At 41.4% G+C, this 22620-nt stretch overlaps 1 protein-coding gene across 3 annotated transcripts in view; it reads left to right on the top strand.

The window, feature by feature from the left end:
• The first annotated feature begins 9884 nt into the window (after positions 1-9884).
• Positions 9885-22620, top strand: part of LOC132881462 (phospholipase ABHD3-like) — a 33452-nt gene continuing 20716 nt past the window's right edge. The window contains exons 1-2 of one of the 3 annotated variants that reach the window (XM_060913934.1): positions 9885-10097; positions 22374-22534. In XM_060913934.1, the coding sequence (XP_060769917.1) occupies positions 10080-10097; positions 22374-22534 (179 nt within the window). In that variant the 5' untranslated portion in view covers positions 9885-10079. Of the gene's footprint in view, positions 10098-10524; positions 10720-19566; positions 19990-22373; positions 22535-22620 lie in introns of those variants that run through there. The other 2 variants (XM_060913933.1, XM_060913935.1) reach the window with 2 other exon arrangements.

Genomic DNA, 22620 nt, shown 5'->3' with positions numbered 1-22620 from the left:
CCCTCCTAGTTTTTTATGGAAACCTTTTTTCAACATCTGAGCTGTTTATGAATGTTAATTCACAATATCCATGATCACTTGCTGTATTCTCATGAAACACTTTTGTTGCATAAAAGCGGTTAGACTTTTACAAGGAGTGTTTTACAGCAAATTATAAGCCTAAGTAGCAGATTTTGATAGAGTATTAATTGCCAGAGGGTTCAGAGAAACAATGGAAGATGTGCAAAATACCCACATTTCAAGATTACATGGGTCATTTCACAGTAACTGAGCATTTTCCAGTCAATAAGAATGGGATGGGTAGCTGTCATGTAAGCATGTAAAAATCAGCTTGAGTAAGTGTAGGGAGTAGATATATCATGTTCCAAAGCTTGACAGTGCACTTTTTATGCAACTTTCCATTTTTATTTTATATACTAGTACCTAGCTGAACTGTCAGTGCTGTTACTGGATGTCATGGAAGACAATGCACTAAGAAGCAAACTTTCTTTTGTGAGATTTCTGTGGTTAACATGCACCCAGTGTGTCCCTTTCCCACACTGCCATGTGAAAGAAACGATATGAAACATATATTTCATTGAAAACATGAAATTCACGTAAACACAAACTTTATTTCCTTGGAATAACAACTTCCAAATAACAAAATGACAAGAATCCAATAACATGATAAATTCAGCAGTCATAAAATGATGAAGTACTAATGGTAGAAAATGAAACATGGCATAACCCTTCTGTCAGCCCTTTTTAGATAAAGAAATCTAAACAAAACAAAGGGTAACAGGAATGAAAACCTAGTAACAGTACTGACCTACGTATGTCAGTGCTGTGACTAGAGCTACACTTGTCATTACTGTTACCAGTGCATTACCAGTTAAATACAACACCTAAACAGAAACAACTTTTATTCATAGAATAAGGTACCGCACACCCTATCAACATTTCTTTATATACTGAGTTTTTTACTTCTTTTCCATAGATCTGCACACTGAACAATGACCATCACAATGTGCCTCTCCTCCTAGGCAATTTGTGCCTTCGAAATGCAGTTATCAGCTACTTATTTCAATGATTTCGTTCAAACTTCAACTCAAACATTGCAACAAGTACCGAAGCATGAGGGCTTCAACAACTTAGCTTATGTGGAGTTTCACCAATTCAGAGTTCAAACGTCACCATCAAAAAGTTTGAGAAAATTACTCCATATCATGAACAAAGTCCTCCACAAGCCTCCAAACATTTGTGTCAACCTTGAAATGGTTCCGTCTTTCAGTAATCTGCTGCGGCTCTTCAATGAGTGCTATGACATCACTTGGCGCGTACCTGCAAATGTCCTCCATGGCTGGCCAGAAAAATTGGTGGTGGGCAACTACCGAATCAATTCCAACAGTAGGCCTAGGCTATAAAAAGCACTGTTTTCAATAAAATATCTGGGAAATATAAGGGTTAATATTAGAACGTATCCCTAAACTGTCATTGCTGTTACTCTGTGTCAGTGCTGTTACCACGTGCAACTTAACAGCACTGACAGTAACAGCACTGACAAAAAATGACAAAATACACTTTCATTCATGAACCACAAGCTTACTGTGCTGATACTTTCGCCCTGGTTGCATCTCTCATCATGCCTCTTATGTCCCTAGTTGTTACTCCTTTCTGTGGAGCACATAATAAGCGCAAATTACAGTAACATCACTGACAGTGAATTAACATACTGGGCCAAAAATCGGGAATACTTACCAAATTTAGAAGACACAAACCACCACTTATACCATTTTGAATTCCCTCCAAAATTAAGTACAAGGGAGACACCTTTTGGCCACTGGAAGAACTGAATTAATAGTCAGTCTGTTCAGCCTCTCTAGAAAATGTGGTTTGGTAACAGCACTGACACTGAATCACAGAACAGAGACTCATCTCATCTCATCTCATCTCATCTCATTATCTCTAGCCGCTTTATCCTGTTCTACAGGGTCGCAGGCAAGCTGGAGCCTATCCCAGCTGACTACGGGCGAAAGGCGGGGTACACCCTGGACAAGTCGCCAGGTCATCACAGGGCTGACACATAGACTCACATTCACACCTACGGTCAATTTAGAGTCACCAGTTAACCTAACCTGCATGTCTTTGGACTGTGGGGGAAACCGGAGCACTCGTAGGAAACCCACGTGGACACAGGGAGAACATGCAAACTCTGCACAGAAAGGCCCTCGCCGGCCACGGGGCTCGAACCCAGACCTTCTTGCTGTGAGGCGACAGCGCTAACCACTACACTACCGTGCCGCCCCAGAACAGAGACTATCAGTGAAAAATGAAAGTATACTTTGTGAATTAGGAACCTTGTCCCTGGGGAAATGAACTGACCACAATCTTTTTAGTAGATTAAGCCAAAACTTTGTACTAAATTCATGCTAAATTCGACAAAAAAGGGCATTGCAAATTTTAACCCAGCCCACCGGACAGCCCAATTTTGTGAATTACTAATTTTATATTTATTATTTCTAAAATATAACATGTTGATAATTAATTTTTTGGACTCCATCTACAGAATATAGTTCTTCTTAGTATTTTAGGGTGTTTAATTGCCTTACTTGAGTTGTCTGATGAACCTTTATTCCAGCAGCTAGTCATAGGACATAGCAGCTAGTGTTCTGATCAGTTTGTCCAGCCTGGATGTGTCCTTCTTAGATGTGTTGCCCCCCCAGCACACCATGGTGTAAAACAGAACACTGGCGACCACGGACTGATAGAACATCCACAGGAGTTTCCTGCAGATGTTAAAGGATCGCCTCCTCCTCAGGAAGTATAGCTTGCTCTGTCCCTTCCTGTACAAGTGTTTGGTGTTGCAAGTCCAGTCCAGCTTGCTGGCCAGCCACAGCCCGAGGTACTTGTAGGAATCCACAGCCTCCACCTCGACTCCCTCGATCAGAACTGGTCGTGACCTTGGTCTGGACCTCCCAAAGTCAATGACCAGCTCCTTGGTCTTTGAGGTGTTGAGCTGCAGATGGTTCCTGTTGCACCAAATGGCAAAGTCCCTCACCAGGCTCCTATACTCCTCCTCTCTGTCATCCCTGATACACCCCACAATGGCTGTGTCATCGGCGAACTTCTGAATGTGACACAGCTCCGAGTTGTAGCAGAAGTCTGCGGTGTACAGGGTGAAGAGAAGAGGGGCCAGCACCATGCCCTGGGGTGCTCCAGTGCTGCTAATCACAGTGTCAGATGTGATGTCCTTTAGCCTGCCGTACTGCGGCCTGTCGGTGAGGTAGCTGGAGATCCAGATGACCAGGCAGGGGCCAACTCGCATCCTGTTCAGTTTGTCCTGAAGCATAAGGGGTTGGATGGTGTTGAAGGCACTCGAGAAGTCCAAGAAGAGGATCCTCACTGTGCCATTTCCCTTATCTAGATGTGAGTGGGCTCGGTGCAGCAGGTAGAGGATGGCGTCTTCCACACCAACACCTGCTTGGTACGCAAACTGCAGACAGTCCTGGGCATGTTGCACCTGGGGTTTGAGGAGGCTGAGGAAGAGCTGCTCCAATGTCTTCATCAGATGTGAAGTGAGTGCCACCAGTCGGAAGTTGTTCAGCTCGCTGGGCCGATTCTTCTTTGGAACTGGAACGATGCATGATGTCTTCCAGAGGGTGGGCACTCTCCCCAGCTGCAGGCTGAGGTTGAAAATGCTTTGGAGTGGTTCATCCAGTTCAGCAGCGCAGGTCTTCAGTAGTCGGGGGGACACCTTGTCCGGGTCTGCTGCTTTCCTGGGGTGAAGCTTCCTCAGTTGACCTCTGACCTGGTCTTCAGTAATGCATGGAGGAGTCTGTGTTGAGGTGGGGGAGGAGGGGGAGGAGGGGGCTGCTGCGATGACTGGGGGGAGGTGTGTTGAGGGAAGAAGGAGAGATGGCTGTAGTGAAGGGGAGGGTGGAGGGGATGTGGGCTGGTTGAACCGGTTGAAGAAGTCATTCAACTCGTTCACCCTCTCCACTGTCCCCTCAACGACTCTGGTCTTTGGTGGGGTTTACATTAGACCGTATCAGCGGATCATCAGATTAACGTTTTTAAAACGATTAGTGGGGCGGCACGGTGGTGTAGTGGTTAGCGCTGTCGCCTCACAGCAAGAAGGTCCTGGGTTCGAGCCCTGGGGCCGGCGAGGGCCTTTCTGTGTGGAGTTTGCATGTTCTCCCCGTGTCCGCATGGGTTTCCTCCGGGTGCTCCGGTTTCCCCCACAGTCCAAAGACATGCAGGTTAGGTTAACTGGTGACTCTAAATTGACCATAGGTGTGAATGTGAGTGTGAATGGTTGTCTGTGTCTATGTGTCAGCCCTGTGATGACCTGGCGACTTGTCCAGGGTGTACCCCGCCTTTCGCCCGTAGTCAGCTGGGATAGGCTCCAGCTTGCCTGCGACCCTGTAGAAGGATAAAGCGGCTAGAGATAATGAGATGAGATGAGAAACGATTAGTGTGCACACAGCAACACCAATACACGATTCGCGTGCACACAGCAACACCAATACACGGATACGCTCGGCTCCGCAGGCATCCTGCACTCCAAATCACTCCGCCCTGAACAGCGAGTGCCCTCTGGAGGGTGCACACTCCGGCCCTGTGCAGCTCACAGAGCGCGCGAGTGTAGTGCACAAGCAGTGATTCGGGACTGAGCCGCTGTGTGTGTGATCCCAGCGCATATCACTTACCACTTGCAAGTGGAAGGATGGCAAGCCTAAAGACAATCATAACTACACAATGGGCAGTATTTGCATCAGTATTTGCAGTATTTTCATACTTTTATACTCTTTAATGAAAGGTGATACAAGGCGGAAGTCCGCACCGTTTTTCAGCAGTCGCGTCACATGACCAACGCCAGCGAATCAGGAAGGTGGATGTCACAGTGACGTTGTCCAATGACAACGCCAGCTAGAGCTCAGCACAGCGTATCCGCGTATTCTCAATGTTTACACAGCACCGGAGCTGACACGATCTGGATTGAATATGTGGACCCTGGCAGATTCCCGTTTCCCGGCGTTTCCAGGCGGTTTAATGTAAACGGACAGTGCATCCGCGAAGAAAACGAGACAGATACGGTCTAATGTAAACTTGGCCTTTGTGTTGTGGCCTGTGATGGTTTTCACACCTGCCCAGACATCCCTCATGCTGTTCTCCTTCAGCTTCTGCTCCACCTTTCTCCTGTAGCTGTCCTTAGCTTCCCTCACGCAGTGTTTCACCTCCTGCTGTGCTGCTTTAATCGCCTCCCTCTCCCTGTTCCTGAAGGCGGCCTTCTTCCGGTTGAGGACAGCTTTGACTTCCTGTGTTACCCATAGCTTGTTATTAGGGTAACACCGTACAGTCTTAGCGGGGGAAACCACGTCTGCACAGAAGTTGAGGTAATTTGTCAGACAGTGTGTCAGCCCCTCTCTGTCCTCACAGTGTGGGCTAAGCAGCACATCCCAGTCTGTGGTGTCATAACAGTCTCTGAGGGCATCTTCCATTTCAGGGGACCACCTCCTGATGGAGCTAGTTGTTGCAGGCTGCCTTTGAACCAGGGGGGTGTACTTCGGCTGTAGACAAACCAGGTTGTGGTCAGACTTCCCTAGTGGGGGGAGGGGTGTGACTCTGTATGCATCCCTCACATTAGCATACAGCAAGTCGATTGTCCTGTTGTTCCTAGTTGGACAGTCCACAGCCTGGTAAAAAGCAGCCAAAGTAGAGTCCAAAGTAGTGTGATTAAAGTCCTCAGAAATGATCATAAATGACTCAGGGTGCTGTGTCTGCAGCCTTGCTGTGACAGAGGGAATCCTCTCACATGCAGCGGCTGCATCTGCCCTCGGAGGGATGTAAACACAGATGGTGAGCACGTGACTGAACTCCCTCAGCAGATAATATGGCTGCAGGCTAATGGCTAGCAGCTCCAAGTCCAGGCAACATAAGACTGTCTTTATGGAGATATGTCCCGGGTTACACCAGCGGTTGTTCATATAAATGATGAGTCCCCCACCTTTGCCTTTCCCTCATGCTTTAGTGTCTCTGTCAGCTCTCACAGCAGTGAATGCCCGCAAGTCCACGTTAGCATCCGGTACAAGGTGTGTTAACCATGTCTCCATAAAATTAAATAAGCTGCCCTCCCGGTAAATCCGCTGGTTGTTCAGTGCGGATAGCTCGTCGACCTTATTCAGCAGCAAGTTCACATTCCCTATGATAATGGAGGGAATGGATGGTTTGTAGCACCACCGGTTGTCCACTAGCCTAGCCTTTAGCTTAGCCCCGGCTTTGCAGCCCCTGGGTTTCCTCCTCAGCTCCACCGGGATGGGGTGTCGTATCCTGGCTTATCCCATTGCTTTCAGGACCAGCAGCTCCTCTCTCAAGTAAGAGAGAAAACTGGCTCCTGGTTGCGTGTTAAAGTTAAAAATATCCATGGGATATGAAGAAAAATGCACTATGTCTTCGTAAGAAGAGCAGAAAGTAAAAAGGTGGAAAAAAGAGGTTAAAAGAGCTAAAAACTACAGAGCTACTGGAGAGGCAGCCATCTCACACAGCCACAATAGATTACTAGTTGCAAAACATAAAACTAAGAGAATTTTTTGAGGGTGACATTGTATTGGACTTTATTTAAAATATTCTTTTGGAGCATTGTTAATTTGGCCACTTTTTTAAAAAATGTGAAAAAATAATTATTTTGAGAATTATTGTTTTTGTTAAAGAAAAGGTACCTAGGATATGTCGTGTTGTTGTTATACTGGATAAAAATGATCAGTTCTCATATCACCATGAACTTGATTACTTTTATATAACAGCATGGCCTAAGTATGTTTTACACACATCTATAAATATCACTGTAGTACACCACAGTTCCTATATTTAAGAGAGAGAGAGAGACTTACACATCACACCAGGACACCTTTCTCCAAGGGTTGGGTAAAATATCACCTAGATCTAAGACAGAAGCAAATAGATATCCTTATAAGCATCAGTCAAAAGTTTAAGTTCATCGATTGACATCTATGGTAGAATGTACCTTCAACACGGTGCAGCTCCAAATCTGTGCAGCAAATATTGTTCTCCTGTTGCGCTGAGTAGCCACGGACTGCACCTGAGCAGAAGCTCCCATACCAGCAGCCTTGTTGCAGGTTTATGTTGAAATCGTTTCCAAAAGAGATCATGGATGGACTTACACAAACAGTGACAGCTTTGGGATATTTCTCTGCAAATCGGTTGCTGAAGTTATCGTTCATTTTAAACACAAATTATTCATCTCGGTATTCCTTTTCATACTCCAGCGACTGACTCATAAAAGCTCCTCTGATTGATCTTAACTTCAGAAATACTATGAGCAAATATTTCCCATGTGTCTCAAACCTGTCAAGGAGCTTTTGAATACTGGCTCCATGATGACTGCTCTTATACAGAAGATGAAAGCAAACAGGCCTGGAGAAAAATCCCCGGAGCTTGAACTCATTCTCAATACTCAAGGAAGACACTATGCAAGCCATTGGGTTTATACAAATAAAACAAGCAGCCTTGTAAATGATGTGTGCCAAGGACAACAATCGCAAGCCAGTAAGGAAATGAAAATGAAGCAGCAGGTGTGCTCTTGAACCTTCTGATAACACAGAACTGGCATGTAGCCCATCCCTCTCACATGGCACAGACAGACACTAACAGGAAAGATCTTTCATTTTTAAACATCAGTTAAAAACAAAACAAAACACATGGCTTAAAAAGTGTATTGCTCTTATAACTTTTTTACCAGTAATTTACCAGTGATTCCAATTTTTTTTTTAATTATTAATGGATGGGATATTGGCGTGGGTTTCCTCCAGGTGCTCCGGTTTCCCCCACAGTCCAAAGACATGCAGGTTAGGTTAACTGGTGACTCTAAATTGACCGTAGGTGTGAATGTGAGTGTGAATGGTTGTCTGTGTCTATGTGTCAGCCGTGTGATGACCTGGCGACTTGTCCAGGGTGTACCCCGCCTTTCGCCCGTAGTCAGCTGGGATAGGCTCCAGCTTGCCTGCGACCCTGTAGAAGGATAAAGCGGCTAGAGATAATGAGATGAGAACTTAGCAATTTACCAGTGATTCCAATTTTTTTTTAATTATTAATGGATAGGATATTGGCGTGGGTTTCCTCCAGGTGCTCCGGTTTCCCCCACAGTCCAAAGACATGCAGGTTAGGTTAACTGGTGACTCTAAATTGACCGTAGGTGTGAATGTGAGTGTGAATGGTTGTCTGTGTCTATGTGTCAGCCCTGTGATGACCTGGCGACTTGTCCAGGGTGTACCCCGCCTTTCGCCCGTAGTCAGCTGGGATAGGCTCCAGCTTGCCTGCGACCCTATAAAACAGGATAAGCAGCTACAGATAATGGATGGATGGATGGATGGATGGATGGATGGATGGGATATTGGACTTTTAGCCATTTATAGTTACATTTATTGTTGTGAACAATCCCTAAAAAAAAAAAATCCCTCCGCCCCCAATGCTGACCTCTTCTGCTCCTTGAACCTGCCTGATCCATCCTGGTGCCCTGTGTCTGGTTGGAGTCTCATCACATCGCTCCTGTGGAGGACGGCCCCATGTGGACAGTTGAAAGTCACACCTGGAGGACGCTCTGGACACTTACTCTGGCTGAGGACTACAGTTGACTTGCTAACTTTAGGACTGCAGTTGTCATGAACAGTTTTGCACTCAAGTTTCCATCAATGAAGAGTTTATAGCATCAACAAAACTGACTTCATGTTAAAACTGTTAATGTTATCGTCATGCTGTCTGTTGTTGCCCAAATGAGGATGGGTTCCCTTTTGAGTCTGGTTCCTCTCGAGGTTTCTTCCTCATGTCGTCTGAGGGAGTTTTTCCTTGCCACCGTCGCCACAGCCTTGCTCATTGGGGATAGATTAGGGATAAAATTAGCTCACGTTTTAAGTCGTTCAAATTCTGTAAAGCTGCTTTGCGACAATGTCTTATTGTTAAAAGCGCTGTACAAATAAACTTGACTTGACTTGAGTAAAACATGCTAGCTCCTGTTATCACTTTTGTTATAACAGTTAAAATAATTTATTATTATTATTATTATTATTATTATTATTATTATTATTATTATAAAAGTAGTATTTAGTTGTTTCATACAGGAGCTCAGAACAGTGATGCTTGCAGTATTTTTTTATTGCCATTTTCTTGTGGTAACGAGAAAATTATTATGTTATCTTAATTATGTCAAGCTCATTTTCTCGTAATAATGAGCTATTTTATACATAAAAATAAATATTAATAAAAATAATGACAGGCCGCAGGGTGGTGTAGTGGTTAGTGCTGTCGCCTCACAGCAAGAAGGTCCGCGTTCGAGCCCCGTGGCCGGCGAGGGCCTTTCTGTGCGGAGTTTGCATGTTCTCCCCGTGTCCATGTGGGTTTCCTCCGGGTGCTCCGGTTTCCCCCACAGTCCAAAGACATGCAGGTTAGGTTAACTGGTGACTCTAAATTGACCGTAGGTGTGAATGTGAGTGTGAATGGTTGTCTATGTGTCAGCCCTGTGATAACCTGGCGACTTGTCCAGGGTGTACCCCGCCTTTCGCCCGTAGTCAGCTGGGATAGACTCCAGCTTGCCTGCGACCCTGTAGAACAGGATAAAGCGGCTAGAGATAATGAGATGAGATTAAAAATAATAACGATTATTGATTATAATTAATAAAATATAAAAATTATTTAAATTGAAATTAAACATTTATTTAAAAAAAATTAAATTAATAAATTAAACAAGCACGTCCCTTCTCGGCTTCTGTGGGTTTCACATTTTTCCCCCCTAAACCTTCTTCAGTTATTGAGTAATTACAGACAATAAATTCTTAATTACATAATGAGTTTCTTCCTGTTGTTTCATAGTTTCCCACTAGAGGGCGAAATAATCATCAAAAGAACACGATCACTTCACCCGGACTTCCACCCTGCTTGCTCCAAGTTAAACTCTACAGTTCGGTTTATTCAAGTTTATAGGGATTTTCTATCTGCCAAACCATAAAATTATCACTTTTATTCATCGTATTTATTTCACACTTGGTTTAAAACCGACATCTACTTTTTTTTTAACGAAGATTTTCTCCATGGATCTTTTTATTAAGGCAAGTTCATAGGCACCTTTGGGTCCTTTTCCTTCGTCCGTCGACACCGTGTTTCAAACGGCTTCCTATTTTCTTTCTTGGTGCACTAGATAGGGAATGTCATAATGGAATGGTGCATTTTATGTAGTGCCCTAGATGTGAAGAAATGTCGGATTGCAGTTACATGTAGTAATGTTTGTATTCTGTTGTGTAATGTTGTCAGAAAGGCACATTTGAGCTTTATGTTTTTAATATTGTTTTACAAGCACGACGCTGGCAAATTCATAATTAATATTTTTAATTTTTATTGTTATTATTATTATTTTGCTCTAGCTTGGTTTGAAAACTTTTAAATATGGCGCTTGAGGCTGTTTTGTCCCCTTTGCCCTACATTCTGTGAAAGGGGGAAGTTGTTTGTCACTCTCTCTCTCTCTCTCTCTCTGTGTGTGTGTGTGTGTGTGTGTGTTCTCATCACTCTGTGGGAATTAAACTTAATTATTTACAAAAAATAATAATAATGCGGTTATTTCTTTCCTCCCTATGGGGAGTGTGTGTGGAGTGCATCACCTCTACACCCTGTAGTGTAGTTTTAGGTGCAGTTACAGCTTCACTTTTGTACCTGTATGGCAGCACTAAGGCTCAGGTCAGTGAAATGAAGTCTTCTTCTTCTTCTTTTAAAAAATAAAACATCCTGTGTTATGATTTTCTAGGAAACTAATCAACAACAGGATGCTGTAATGCTCTTTCTTCTAACCTCACGTCCTGCTGCTAAGTCTTTTGTTCCTCTCAATTCACAGGAATTTGGACAAATTTTCACTTCAGGGTCATTCCATGCCAAATCAACAAGAGGTTATGCTCGACCATCTCAGATTTCAATGAAATTTGGAGGGCTCAGAGATACTATTAAAAGAAATTAATCCCCAAAACTTGAGCTTCCTATCACCAATAGTTTCAGAGATACAGGCATTTGAATTTTTCGATTTTTTTGCATTTTGCTCAAAACATACATATTTCAAAGTGTAATATAATCTTTATTATGCAAGATAGAAACCTAAAATTTTGCACAGAGAGACTCAGTGTCTTGTACTACAAGCTTCAACTTAGAATTTCAGTGGTCATTGTATATTAGATGGTGATTTTAACAAGGAAATTAAAAAGACAAATTTGCATTTTTAACTCATTCTGGAAGCTTGCCTGTGGCAGTAATGCTTAAACTAACAATGTTATTCAAATCTACACAGAAATATCTACCAATTTCAGTTTTACCAAGTCTCCACTATTCCTAGTTTGTCTGTAATAGGGTTTTGAAATTCGCCGATTTCTAAAACATGCCATTTTCAGTAGCAAGAAATCCAATGTGGGATAGCAGTTAGGAACTTGTAAATTTTTTTCAGTAATCCCCAAGACCCATATTTTATATTTCCAAATTTTTATTCTGTGTCTCTCAAGTATTTTTAAACTACAGGGGTTTAAAAAATCCATTTTCACCAAATTCGAATTTTTGATATATTTTCATATAACTGATATTTGAGGGTTAATAAATGCTTCAATAAGGCTCAAGTAGGTTAGGAGACATGTTTCTTCCTCAATTTTAAATAAAATTTCAATTAATGCTCAGTGTTAATTATTTGTAAATTGATTTTAATCTAAGACTGTGTAATATTAGCAATCAATGACCAGCTATTGTGTACCAGTCAACAGCCAGCCTTATCAATATCAACACAGCACAATAGGTGACCTTTGATACCAGAACAGGTGGCTCATATCTTATAGTTTTAGAGTCTGTAAACTGCATACTTGTTCAGATAACATTATATTGCTTGGATTATATTAAATACATTATAATACAGAGCACTGAGAAAATTTACCAATGTTATTATCTGAATGTGTTTCTTTGCAAGGATTGGATATTTTGAATAGTTGACTAGGGACTAAAGAAAGATTCTGACTGCCATAAACTAACATATAACAGAAATTGTAAGTTAAATACAATCTCTCAGTATAGTTTGGAGCAAATTTCATTAATTAATAACATTTTATTTTGGAACGTAAAGTTTCTTCTACTCGTTGCAGCTTTGCTTTGCCATATGCAGCTTTCTGTTTGTGGCTATACTTGGCAATTTTCAGTGGAGAGCAACTAATTGACACAAGGCTTTTGTCAAGTGATTCAGCTACCTCACTAGTGTATGTTGGATCCACATCTACACACATGCTCTCTTGTTCTGATTCTGTAGAACCTGCTGAATCTGCTTGGCTTAAATGTTCTTTCACTCTCTGTGAACATTTAGAACACAATTTTTGTCCAGGTTTAATATTTTTATTTATCAGTTTTGAAAGTGAATCTGCTGTTTCAGGAAGAATTGAACGTAATTCTGTTTTAACTTTTTTCTTGTGCCTTTCATATGGATCACAACAACTTTTCTGTAGCTCTTCATATTTCATCAGAAACAGTTTCTCATGATGCAGACATACTGTGTCTGTGCTTGAAATGTTCTCAAGTTCAGTTCTCTGTTTAATTAATGGAATTTGCTCCAAACTATACTGAGAAAGTGTATTTAACTTACAATTTCTGTTGTATGTTAGTTTATGGCAGTCAGAATCTTTCTTTAGTCCAATTCCTATAGAACAGGGAGGAAGTTCAGCCATTTCTAGATGTCTAAGAACAAACTCATTTATACTGATCTCAAATTGAAAGCAACTACAATTAAATTCCTATTACAGACAAACTAGGAATAGTGGAGACTTGGTAAAACTGAAATTGGTAAATATTTCTGTGTAGATTTGAATAACATTCTTAGTTTAAGCATTACTGCCACAGGCAAGCTTCCAGAATGAGTTAAAAATGCAAAAAATGCAAATTTGTCTTTTTAATTTCCTTGTTAAAATCACCATCTAATATGCAATGACCATTGAAATTCTAAGTTGAAGCTTGTAGTACAAGACATTGAGTCTCTGTGCAAAATTTTAGGTTTGTATCTTGCATAATAAAGATTATATTACACTTTGAAATATGTATGTTTTGAGCAAAATGCAAAAAAATCAAAAAATTCAAATGCCTGTATCTCTGAAACCGTTGGAGATAGGAAGCTCAAATTCTGGGGATTAACTTCTTTTAATAGTATCTCTGAGCCCTCCAAATTTCATTGAAATCTGAGATGGTCGAGCATACATTTGTCAGATATTTGTTGATTTGACATGGAATGACCCTTCAGTGACCAGCACTTTCACTATTTTTTTTTTATCTGTTTATAGTTGCATTTAAAGAGTCAGACTCTTTTTTTTTTTTTTTCCCCTTGTCACATTGTCAAGTTTATTTGTACAGTGCTTTTAACAATAGACATTGTCGCAAAGTAGCTTTACAGAATTTGAACGACTTAAAACATGAGCTAATTTTATCCCTAATCTATCCCCAATTAGCAAGCCTGTGGTGACGGTGGCAAGGAAAAACTCCCTCAAAACCCCTTTTCCACCAAAGCAGTTCCAGGGCTGGTTCGGGGCCAGTGCTTAGTTTGGAACCAGGTTTTCTGTTTCCACTGACAAAGAACTGGCTCTGGGGCCAGAAAAACCGGTTCCAGGCTAGCACCAACTCTCTTCTGGGCCAGAGGAAAGAACCGCTTACGTCAGCGGGGGGGCGGAGTTGTTAAGACCAACAACAATAACAAGACCACGAAAGATCGCCATTTTTAAGCGACGAGAAGCAGCAGCTGTACAAACGCGAAGTCATCCATTATTATTATTATTGTTGTTGTTGCTGCTGCTGCTTCTTCCGCGTTGTTTTTGTTTCAATATTCGCTCCAAGGTTTATGCAAACGTAGTGACGTAACTGACGTATACAGCGATGTAATGACGTATACAGCGACGTAATGACGTAGCTTCCCTTAGCACCGCGAGCTATGGAAAAGCAAACTGGTGCATATACAAAAAATGATTGATAAATGCAAGAAAGTAGTAAATGTAATGAGATGTCTATGCGGAGTCAGCAGACATGCTTTAAGAACAATTTATACAGGTTTGATTAGGTCTGTGCTTGACTATGGAAGTATAATATATGGGTCTGCAGCCAAAACACTGCGGAATAATTTGGATGTGATCCAAAATCAAGCATTAAGGTTCAGTTAAAACTACTCCAGTGCCAGCTATCCAGGTGGAGATGGGAGAAATGCCTCTTCATCTTAGAACAGTTAGCCATTGTGTATTGGGCAAATTTAAAGGGCCATAATGAAAATCATATGAGTCAACCAGTCCTGAGGCAATGCCAAGAGCGTGGAAATGCCCAAGTCAGAAGTTTTGGTTGGGTGATTAATGATAAAGTTAATGAGAAGTCCTACTGTGCCTATCCCAGCTGTCCCCCCATGAGTCTTTAAAGAGATATCCATTGACCTGGGGTTATTACAGGAGATGCAAGAGAGTAACATGGACTTTTCACTGACATCACGGCATTCCGGGGAACGCCCCCCAGCCGCCATCTTGTGGGCCAAACAAAACGGACCATCGCCATTACCGGCTACGTTATCTCGGACGAATTTATGAAGTTATAGTTATATAGTCAGTTTTCTAAAATAAAGATCAATGTCGGCAAAATCAAGCAAACGGAAGTATATAGATACATTGGGCGACATCTCACGACAACGGTATGCAGCCGAACTGGCCTTGATTGGGGGAATTGACTGACCCCTACGAAGTGGACAAAGATGCATTTTCAAGTGACTATGCAGGGCTGCCATCCATATCGTACCCTGATATTGTGAACTATTTCGTGAATAGTAAAAGTGCCTACACACTTGACGACCTCAAAGCATACAAGTCACTGGAGTCATACAATTATTTTGTCTGTGGCTGGGTCCGTGAAGTCCACCATATAAAAACAAGTGACAGTCGTGTCCTAATTACAGCCAAGGTATGTAAGCATTGGAATTTTAGAGCTCTCAACACTGCATATAAATGTGTGTGTATAATATCGAGTTGATTTAAGACAAATTTTACATCCATTATTGGTATTACAGTACCATGTCAGTGTACAATGTAAACGTACACTCAGCGGTTCCAGTTAGGCATTCTCCAGAGATTGTTTACACGATGTTTTGGTTTCCAAAAACAAACTTAAACACAATTGATTGTTTATTTAAACAACTTACCAGTTATAAAATGATCGGAGCAGACTTTGCTGTGTTTGGAAGGCTGATAATCCTTGCGGTTGATTCTTGAAAGCCATAGATTTCTCCTTTGTATGCTGAGTTTCTTTGTTTGCTCGCCTTCGTGCTCCCGTACAGTGGGAATTCTATAAAAGCTCTACTTGACGTCATCATCTGACCTATTACGACAGCCGTGAATACAACAGGTGTGCACCATTGCTAGCTTTAAATAGTAATAATGTAACTATAAATGTAAATAATATATAAATAAATGTAACTCGCGCATTACAATGTGTGCTCAGTGACCCGTATGGTAAGCTTGCCCCGCAAGATGGCCGCCACTAGGGAATCCCCGACTCTGTGACATCATGTGAAAACTATCTATAGAGAGGATATAATTCTATATACAGATGCCTCTAAAATGGCTAGTAAAAGAGTTGGGGTTGCTTTTGTTATCCCAAAGTTAAAAGTCAAAGTAGGAAAAAGAATCAATGATGATCTGGCAGTTTATACAGCGGAGTTGGTTGCTGTGTGGCCAGCCCTGCTATGGGTGGAAGTTAACAGGCCAAGGAAGGCAGTAATTGCTTCAGACTCCAGCTCAGCTTTGATTAGCATTAGAACGTCCCAGTCAAAATCAAGGCAGGACATTTTGTATGAAATATTACAAGTTGCAAATAATCTGTTAAAGACAGGCGTTAGGATAACTCTTGTATGGGTACCAGCCCATATAGGAGTTGTAGGGAATGAGATGGCAGATAAGTGCGCTAAACAAGCAGCTGGAAATCCCAGCATAGATATCGAAGTCGCTTACAGCAAGGCAGAAATTAAAAGTATGATTAAAAACATAGTTAAGGGAAAATGGCAAACATTATGGGACAATGGCCAGACTGGGAGACAGTTTTATAATATCCAGAACAAAGTGGGAAAGAGCAGAAACACCAACAGAAGTAAGGAAGAGGAGGATGCTTTTTCGAGAATGAGGTTTGGACACAAGATTAAATAGTTCTTTGGTGATGATAAAGAAGCATGCAGATGGAAAATGTGATTTCTGTGGCAGCCCATAGTCTACAGAGCATGTTATTTTGCAATGTCCTAAATACCAGGAAGAAAGTCAAAGATTAATTTTACAGTTGCAAGGGAAACAATTAGTGTTAAACTTGGAGGACATTCTGCAAAGAAGTACAGGTGAAATCTGCTTCAAATATGTATTTAGTTTCTGAAGGAACACAGGTCTAATTAAAAGAATTTAGTTTTTTTTTTTGAAACTCAAGTATCACACCCCAGTCCAGCTGGTGGCAGTAATGCACCATTGAAGCTAGTTGCCAACCGCCATAAAACCGAAAGAAGAAGAAGAAAAGCAAACTGGTTCTCAGCTGGCTCGCAAGTTGAACGAGTTGTGAACCAGCACTGGCTCCAAACCAGCCCTGGAACTGATTTGGTGGAAAAGGGGTATCAGACGACATGAGGAAGAAACCTCGAGAGGAACCAGACTCAAAAGGGAACCCATCCTCATTTGGGCAACAACAGACAACATGACTAACAGTTTTAACATGAAGTCAGTTTCGTTGATGTTATAAACTCTTCATTGATGGAAACTTGAGTGCAAAACTGTTCATGACGACTGCAGTCCTAAAGTTAGCAAGCCAACTGCAGTCCTCAGTAGGGCTGTGCGATATGGGAAAAAATGAATATCCCGATACATTTTCTCCATTTCATGATATACGATATATATCTCGATTTAAATCTCCTCTAAAGGACCCCATGAAATCTAACTTTTACTCTTTACTGTTTTCACTACAATCCCTGCAGATTAAATAACATTCTTGGTTAACTTTACAGGTGGTTTTCAACAACACATTTTAAATTTTCATGTTGGTGATTAATCACAATTGAATTGAAATAAGACTATTTTTATTCAGCAAAGATGTGGCAAAAACAATCTTGAAAATTGCAACAAAGGGGCAAATCAATACAGAGCTGCTCAGAGCTCAAATCAATAAAGTGCAAGCTCAACACTGAGAAAGACATTTAGCCTAAATAAGAAAAGTGCTCATTCATTAAATTATTTAAAAAAATAGATCTCCAAGCTATTAACCTGACTACTGAGAACCACTGGAACATTCACAATAGAGAGAGAGATTGAGAGAGAGAAGAGAGATCTGCAAAATATAATTTTCCTCTTTGCACACTTTTGAACTGAATGTTTTCTGGCTCTGCCTCTCAGATGTGTAGAATTCCGGTATTGCCTTCTCTGTAAAATGTCTGCGACCAGGCAACTCATATTTGGGATCGAGTGTGTTTGGTAATTTTTGGAAGCCTGGTTTTTCCACTATACTGATTGGGATCATGTCTTTGGCAATGAAGTTAGTGATTGCATCCGTTATAGCTCTCCATCTCTGACTCGGTTTCTCATATGGGGTGGCTTTGGAGAGCGAGGCCGCTATGGTCATTTGTTTAGCTTGGGGGGGCGTTAGCTCGTGGGCAAGTAGTTCGGAGTTTAAGAGACTCTTCATACTGTACCGGGTGAGTTTTCAGGTGATGGAACATATTTGTAGTGCTGCTGCCTTTCGTGATGACAGTTTTTTTTGCACACTTTACAAACTGGCATTTGCTGTTCCATGTCCTCCTCGCGATATCCAAAAAATGCCAGATGACTGACCCCTTACTAGTTCTTTTAGGAACCAATTCGTCCGCTTCCATTTTTAATTTGTCGCTGAAATTGACAGAGCTTACACGGTAGCCTATGCAGCACCAGCGATTGCACGAACTGAGTCAGCGCTGTAAACCGGAACTAGGAAATCTTCCCGCCGGCAGTGTTGCCAGATACTGCTGATGTTTTCCAGCCCAAAATATGTTCAAAACCCGCCAAAATGCACTTAAAACCGCCCAATTGGGCAGGAAACCGCCCAATCTGGCAACACAACCGAAACTAGAAAATCTTCCCGGAAGTTCCTTTCAGCACCGAGATGTCGCCCAGGATTGGTTGGCGAGTGTGTGACGTTATTGTTTTTTTTACCCTTAGGCAGCCTCTCGCGTTACTGCCTGAGGGACAGGGAGAAAACCACCGGAAAATATTTTAAACAAACACAAGTTGGAAGATGACCATAAAATACTCAATAGTTACGATATAATAATTTTATCTATCGCACACAGAATTTTCGGCGATATATCGAGTATATTTGATATATCGCACAGCCCTAGTCCTCAGCCATAAAAGCATTACTATAAGCAGGGCTCGAAATTCGCGGTGGTCCGGTCGCCCGAGGCAACTTAATTTGTCATTTGGCGGGTAATTCCTGTCACTAGCCAGCCCGGCTGGCTAGTTGAAAATAAAAAATATATATGAAGTGAAGATTCAGACACATCGTCAACTAAAGCCGCCACATATTAAGCGTGTGCCGTGTGTTAATCGATGTGTTTATCGGCAGGACGGGAAATACCGAAGAATTCCTTATCGTATCGTGTACGAGTCAGGCTGTCGTTTTTTTCACTACTGTGCATGCATATAACGCATCTCATTGAATATCGCGGTAATCACGTATAGTATTGGACCAGGTGGGTGGAGCACAGAAGCACGGCAGGCTTTTTAAGGTATTTCCAAACCTTAGTTTTCCAGCACAGAAAAATGTTCAGGTGTCAGGAAAGAAAGCAGCATATTATATATGAGACAAAAAAACAACAACAAGTGTTGCTAGGCAAAACAAACCTCGCCCGGCAGCACTTGTTTGATAATGATAATATTTCTCAATTGTCAGGTTATAGTCCTATGAAAATCCATGACCTTGAGTTTGACATTTCAGAATCATTTAAGGTCAAAGATCATGGTGCCAAATGAAAGCCCATATGGCACTTCCTATAAGTTGATAATGGTAAATATCTGTCTACCATCAACCGTTTTCAAGTTACAGCCCTCTGAAAATCCGTGAACTTGAGTTTGACCTTTCAAGGTCAAAGATCATGATGCCAAATGAAAGGCCATAATGAAAGTTCCTATATGCTCATAATAGTAAACATTTGTCTGTCGGCAACCGTTTTTGAATTATAATGGAAAATGTTATTTTGACTGAAAGGTTGACCTTTCTGGTGACCTTGACCTTCACCTTGACCCGATTACCCCCAGAATTTAATCAGATAATCTATAGAGCATTGCCCACCTACCCTGAAAATTTGAAGTCAATTGGTGCAACCGTCTAGATGCTAGATTGTTAACAGACATACACACACAAACAAGGCAAGGCAAGTTTATTTATCAGGGCTGTGAAAAATCCACGGATCCGTGGAATTCCGCGAATTTGGCCGCCAAAAATATCATTTTAGTAAATCATCTAATTTTGCAATAAAAATTGGGGGGGTAGGTTTCTTTTGCGACAATGACAGAGACCGGTTTACGGCATTTGCGCCATGCTTACAAACCATGGCACGAATCTTGTGCTCTTTAAACACGCTTTCGATATCAACGGTTTTGAAAAGGAGAATTTCGTGGTATGTCCATGTCACGGAGGGACATCGTTCAGAGGGAGGACGGGAAGACCGACGATGTCAAAAACATTTGACAAGGAAAACGGCATCAAAAATCCATGGAATTGGCGATGGCTGGAGTTTAAAGTCGGTAGTGAATGAGCACATACGGAAGATAAAAGAACCGGGGAAAGCTTACTGCATCTTGTGCCATCAGGATGTGAAGTACGGTTCTGGTGGAAGAACACGTTTGGTTGACCATGTTAAAGGAAAAAAACATGCGGAATTGGTGAAATTGAAGCTGTCGAACTATAGATTACCAGGTAGACCATCTTGTTCACATTTTATATATTCAATTTATAATAATAATAATAACAACATTAATAATAATAATAATAATAATAATAAACAGTTCAAATTAAATGGCATGGTTGAGAAAATATTTGCTTTCAGGAGATGCTTCAAATCTATCAATATACACAAAATCTGTTCAGCTTCTGGGGCCCTGCGGGCCCCAGGCCCCCAGCTCCTGGGGGGCTGCTCTTCCCAGACCCCCTGCTAAAATTGTTTCCTTGGATTTTGTCATTTCTATTTCACAGCCCTGATTTATATAGCGCACTTCATACACAGTGGCAGTTCAATGTGCTTTACAGAGGTAAAAGCAAAACAGTAAACAATAGAAAATAAAATTACATAAAATAAAGGGGGAAGAAGAGAAAAAAATAAGAATTAAACAATAGTAGAAATAAAATAATAAAATGAAGTAAAAGTTCAGTAAAAAACAGAATAAAATAGAATAAAAGTTAAGTAAAGTTTAAAACATGCAGAGACTGTAAAAGTTAAGTAAAGTTAAAACATGTAAAGAAGATGATATTTCAGCAGGAGCATTTTTGATGTCCTCTGGGAGTTGGTTCTATAGCTGTACTGCATAGTAGCTAAAAGTTGCTTCACCACACTTTGTTTTAACAACAGGTTTTACCAGTAAATTTTGCTGCTGCGATCTGGTAGATCTGATTGGGTTCGGCCGCTGCAACATATCAGAGAGGTAATTGGGCCCTGTACCATTTAGAGATTTGTACACCAGCAGCAATGCTTTAAAGTCAATTCTGTAGCTTACTGGAAGCCAGTGAAGGGACCTTAAAATTGGAGTAATGTGCTCTGTTCTTTTTGTTCGTGTGAGAACGAACAAACAAACAAACAAGGTCAAAAGTCATGGTGCCAAATGAAAGCCCATATATGACTTCCTGTATGTTGATAATGATAAACATCTCTCTATCTCTAACCGTTTTCAAGTTATAATGGAAAATATGCAAACTTTATAGGGTAGTCACACTAGAGGTGGAATGAGCCGGAATGCTGTCGGAATGAAAATTCTTCGTATATTCCGGGATATTCGAAGCGCATTCTAAAAATTCTGACTGCATTCTGAGTGCATTCCAAACATTTGGGCCCATTCTTGTGGCCGGCCCGAATGTTTTACTTTTGCTCAAAACATTTGAGGTGTATTCGAAGAGGAGAAATATCAAACGGCATTCTAAATATTCTTACGGCATTCCAGCAGAATTTGAAACATTCTGATCACATTCAAGGGAAAAATCCTGCCAGAATGTCCCGAATGCGCCTTGAATGAGCCAGAATGCCGTCGGAATGAAAATTCTTCGTGTGTTCCGGGATATTTGAAGTACCGTACATTCTAAGTATTCGAGCTGCATTCTCTTTGAATTCTTAGATGTTCTAAACATATTCAGCGGCTATTCCGGGAGCGTTCTGACTGCATTTGAGATGAATTTGTACAGCATTCGAGGCACCTTCCGACCAGACTTCGGGTGGTATTCGTGCAGCAATCGAACCGCACTTGTACGGCATTTGAAGTGCATTCTTAATATTCTTACTGCATTCTAACAGCATTCTCGGTATTCTACTATGTTCCAACTACATTTGAACTGCATTCGAAAGCTAATACACCCAGAATGTGCAAGAATCATTCGAGGCGGGTTCGAAGCGCATTCTAACTATTCGAATAGCATTCTTACAAAGCTGTAAGAATGTTGGTCAGTTTGAAATTCCTGCCCAAATCTGGCATGAATTTTGAAAAATTTTTCATTCCGGCTGGTTCTGCTTGATTCCTGCTAATTCCGAATAAGTGTGACGGGGGGCCTTAGCAATGACCTTGACACCCCCCTCCCCCCTGGACATTTGACCCCTAACTGCTAAGAAAACTATGAGAGACAGTTTTATTTCATCATGTAGCATATCAGTGGAAGCAGACTTGAAAGGTGAATATTTTGGAATCGGATTGAAGTAAATATGATGAATATGAAGGAAGATATTGCGAAAAAAACAATTTTGACCTTTTTTGGTGACCTTAACCTTGACTGGATGACCTTCAAAATGTTGGAGGTTTTACTTGAGACGGATGCCCATCTATCCAGGAAGTTTCATGAAGATTGGTCCAGCCATTTTCCCGTAATGTTGCTAACAAAGAAACAAACAAAGAAACCATGCTGAAAACAATACCTTGCTCCCTGGTGGACTCTGTCCTAGGCGAGGTGATAATAATAATAATAATAATAATAAAGGCTACTTGGGTTTTGCTGCAAAGTGCGACAGTCAAGATCTCTAGAAGAACTGTGGCTGGTTCTGGAAGACGCTCTGTAAAACTTAAAGCTCATTTCTTTTTAAAACATCATCATCATCTCATGTGCAGGTGCCGGTGCTGGTGTGTGCTGAAGGATTCCAGGCGTTCTTGCACACACACTGCCCTGTTGTGTTGGAACGGTTTTGCCCAACGCCTTGGTGCTGGGGGGGCCGAATGCAGACGCTTGTGCGTGTCTTCATCAAGTCCTGTCCTTCTGTCACGTATCGCAAGTATGACCGTTGAAACTAGAAATGAAAATTCCAGTTTATTAGACCAGACTGCCATTTTATATTCATTATCTTTCTGAATATCTCTC

The sequence above is a fragment of the Neoarius graeffei genome, chromosome 2 (genome assembly GCF_027579695.1).
Source record: "Neoarius graeffei isolate fNeoGra1 chromosome 2, fNeoGra1.pri, whole genome shotgun sequence".
Classification (NCBI taxonomy): Eukaryota; Metazoa; Chordata; class Actinopteri; order Siluriformes; family Ariidae; genus Neoarius; species Neoarius graeffei.
This window is presented reverse-complemented; position numbering and strand designations above follow the sequence as displayed.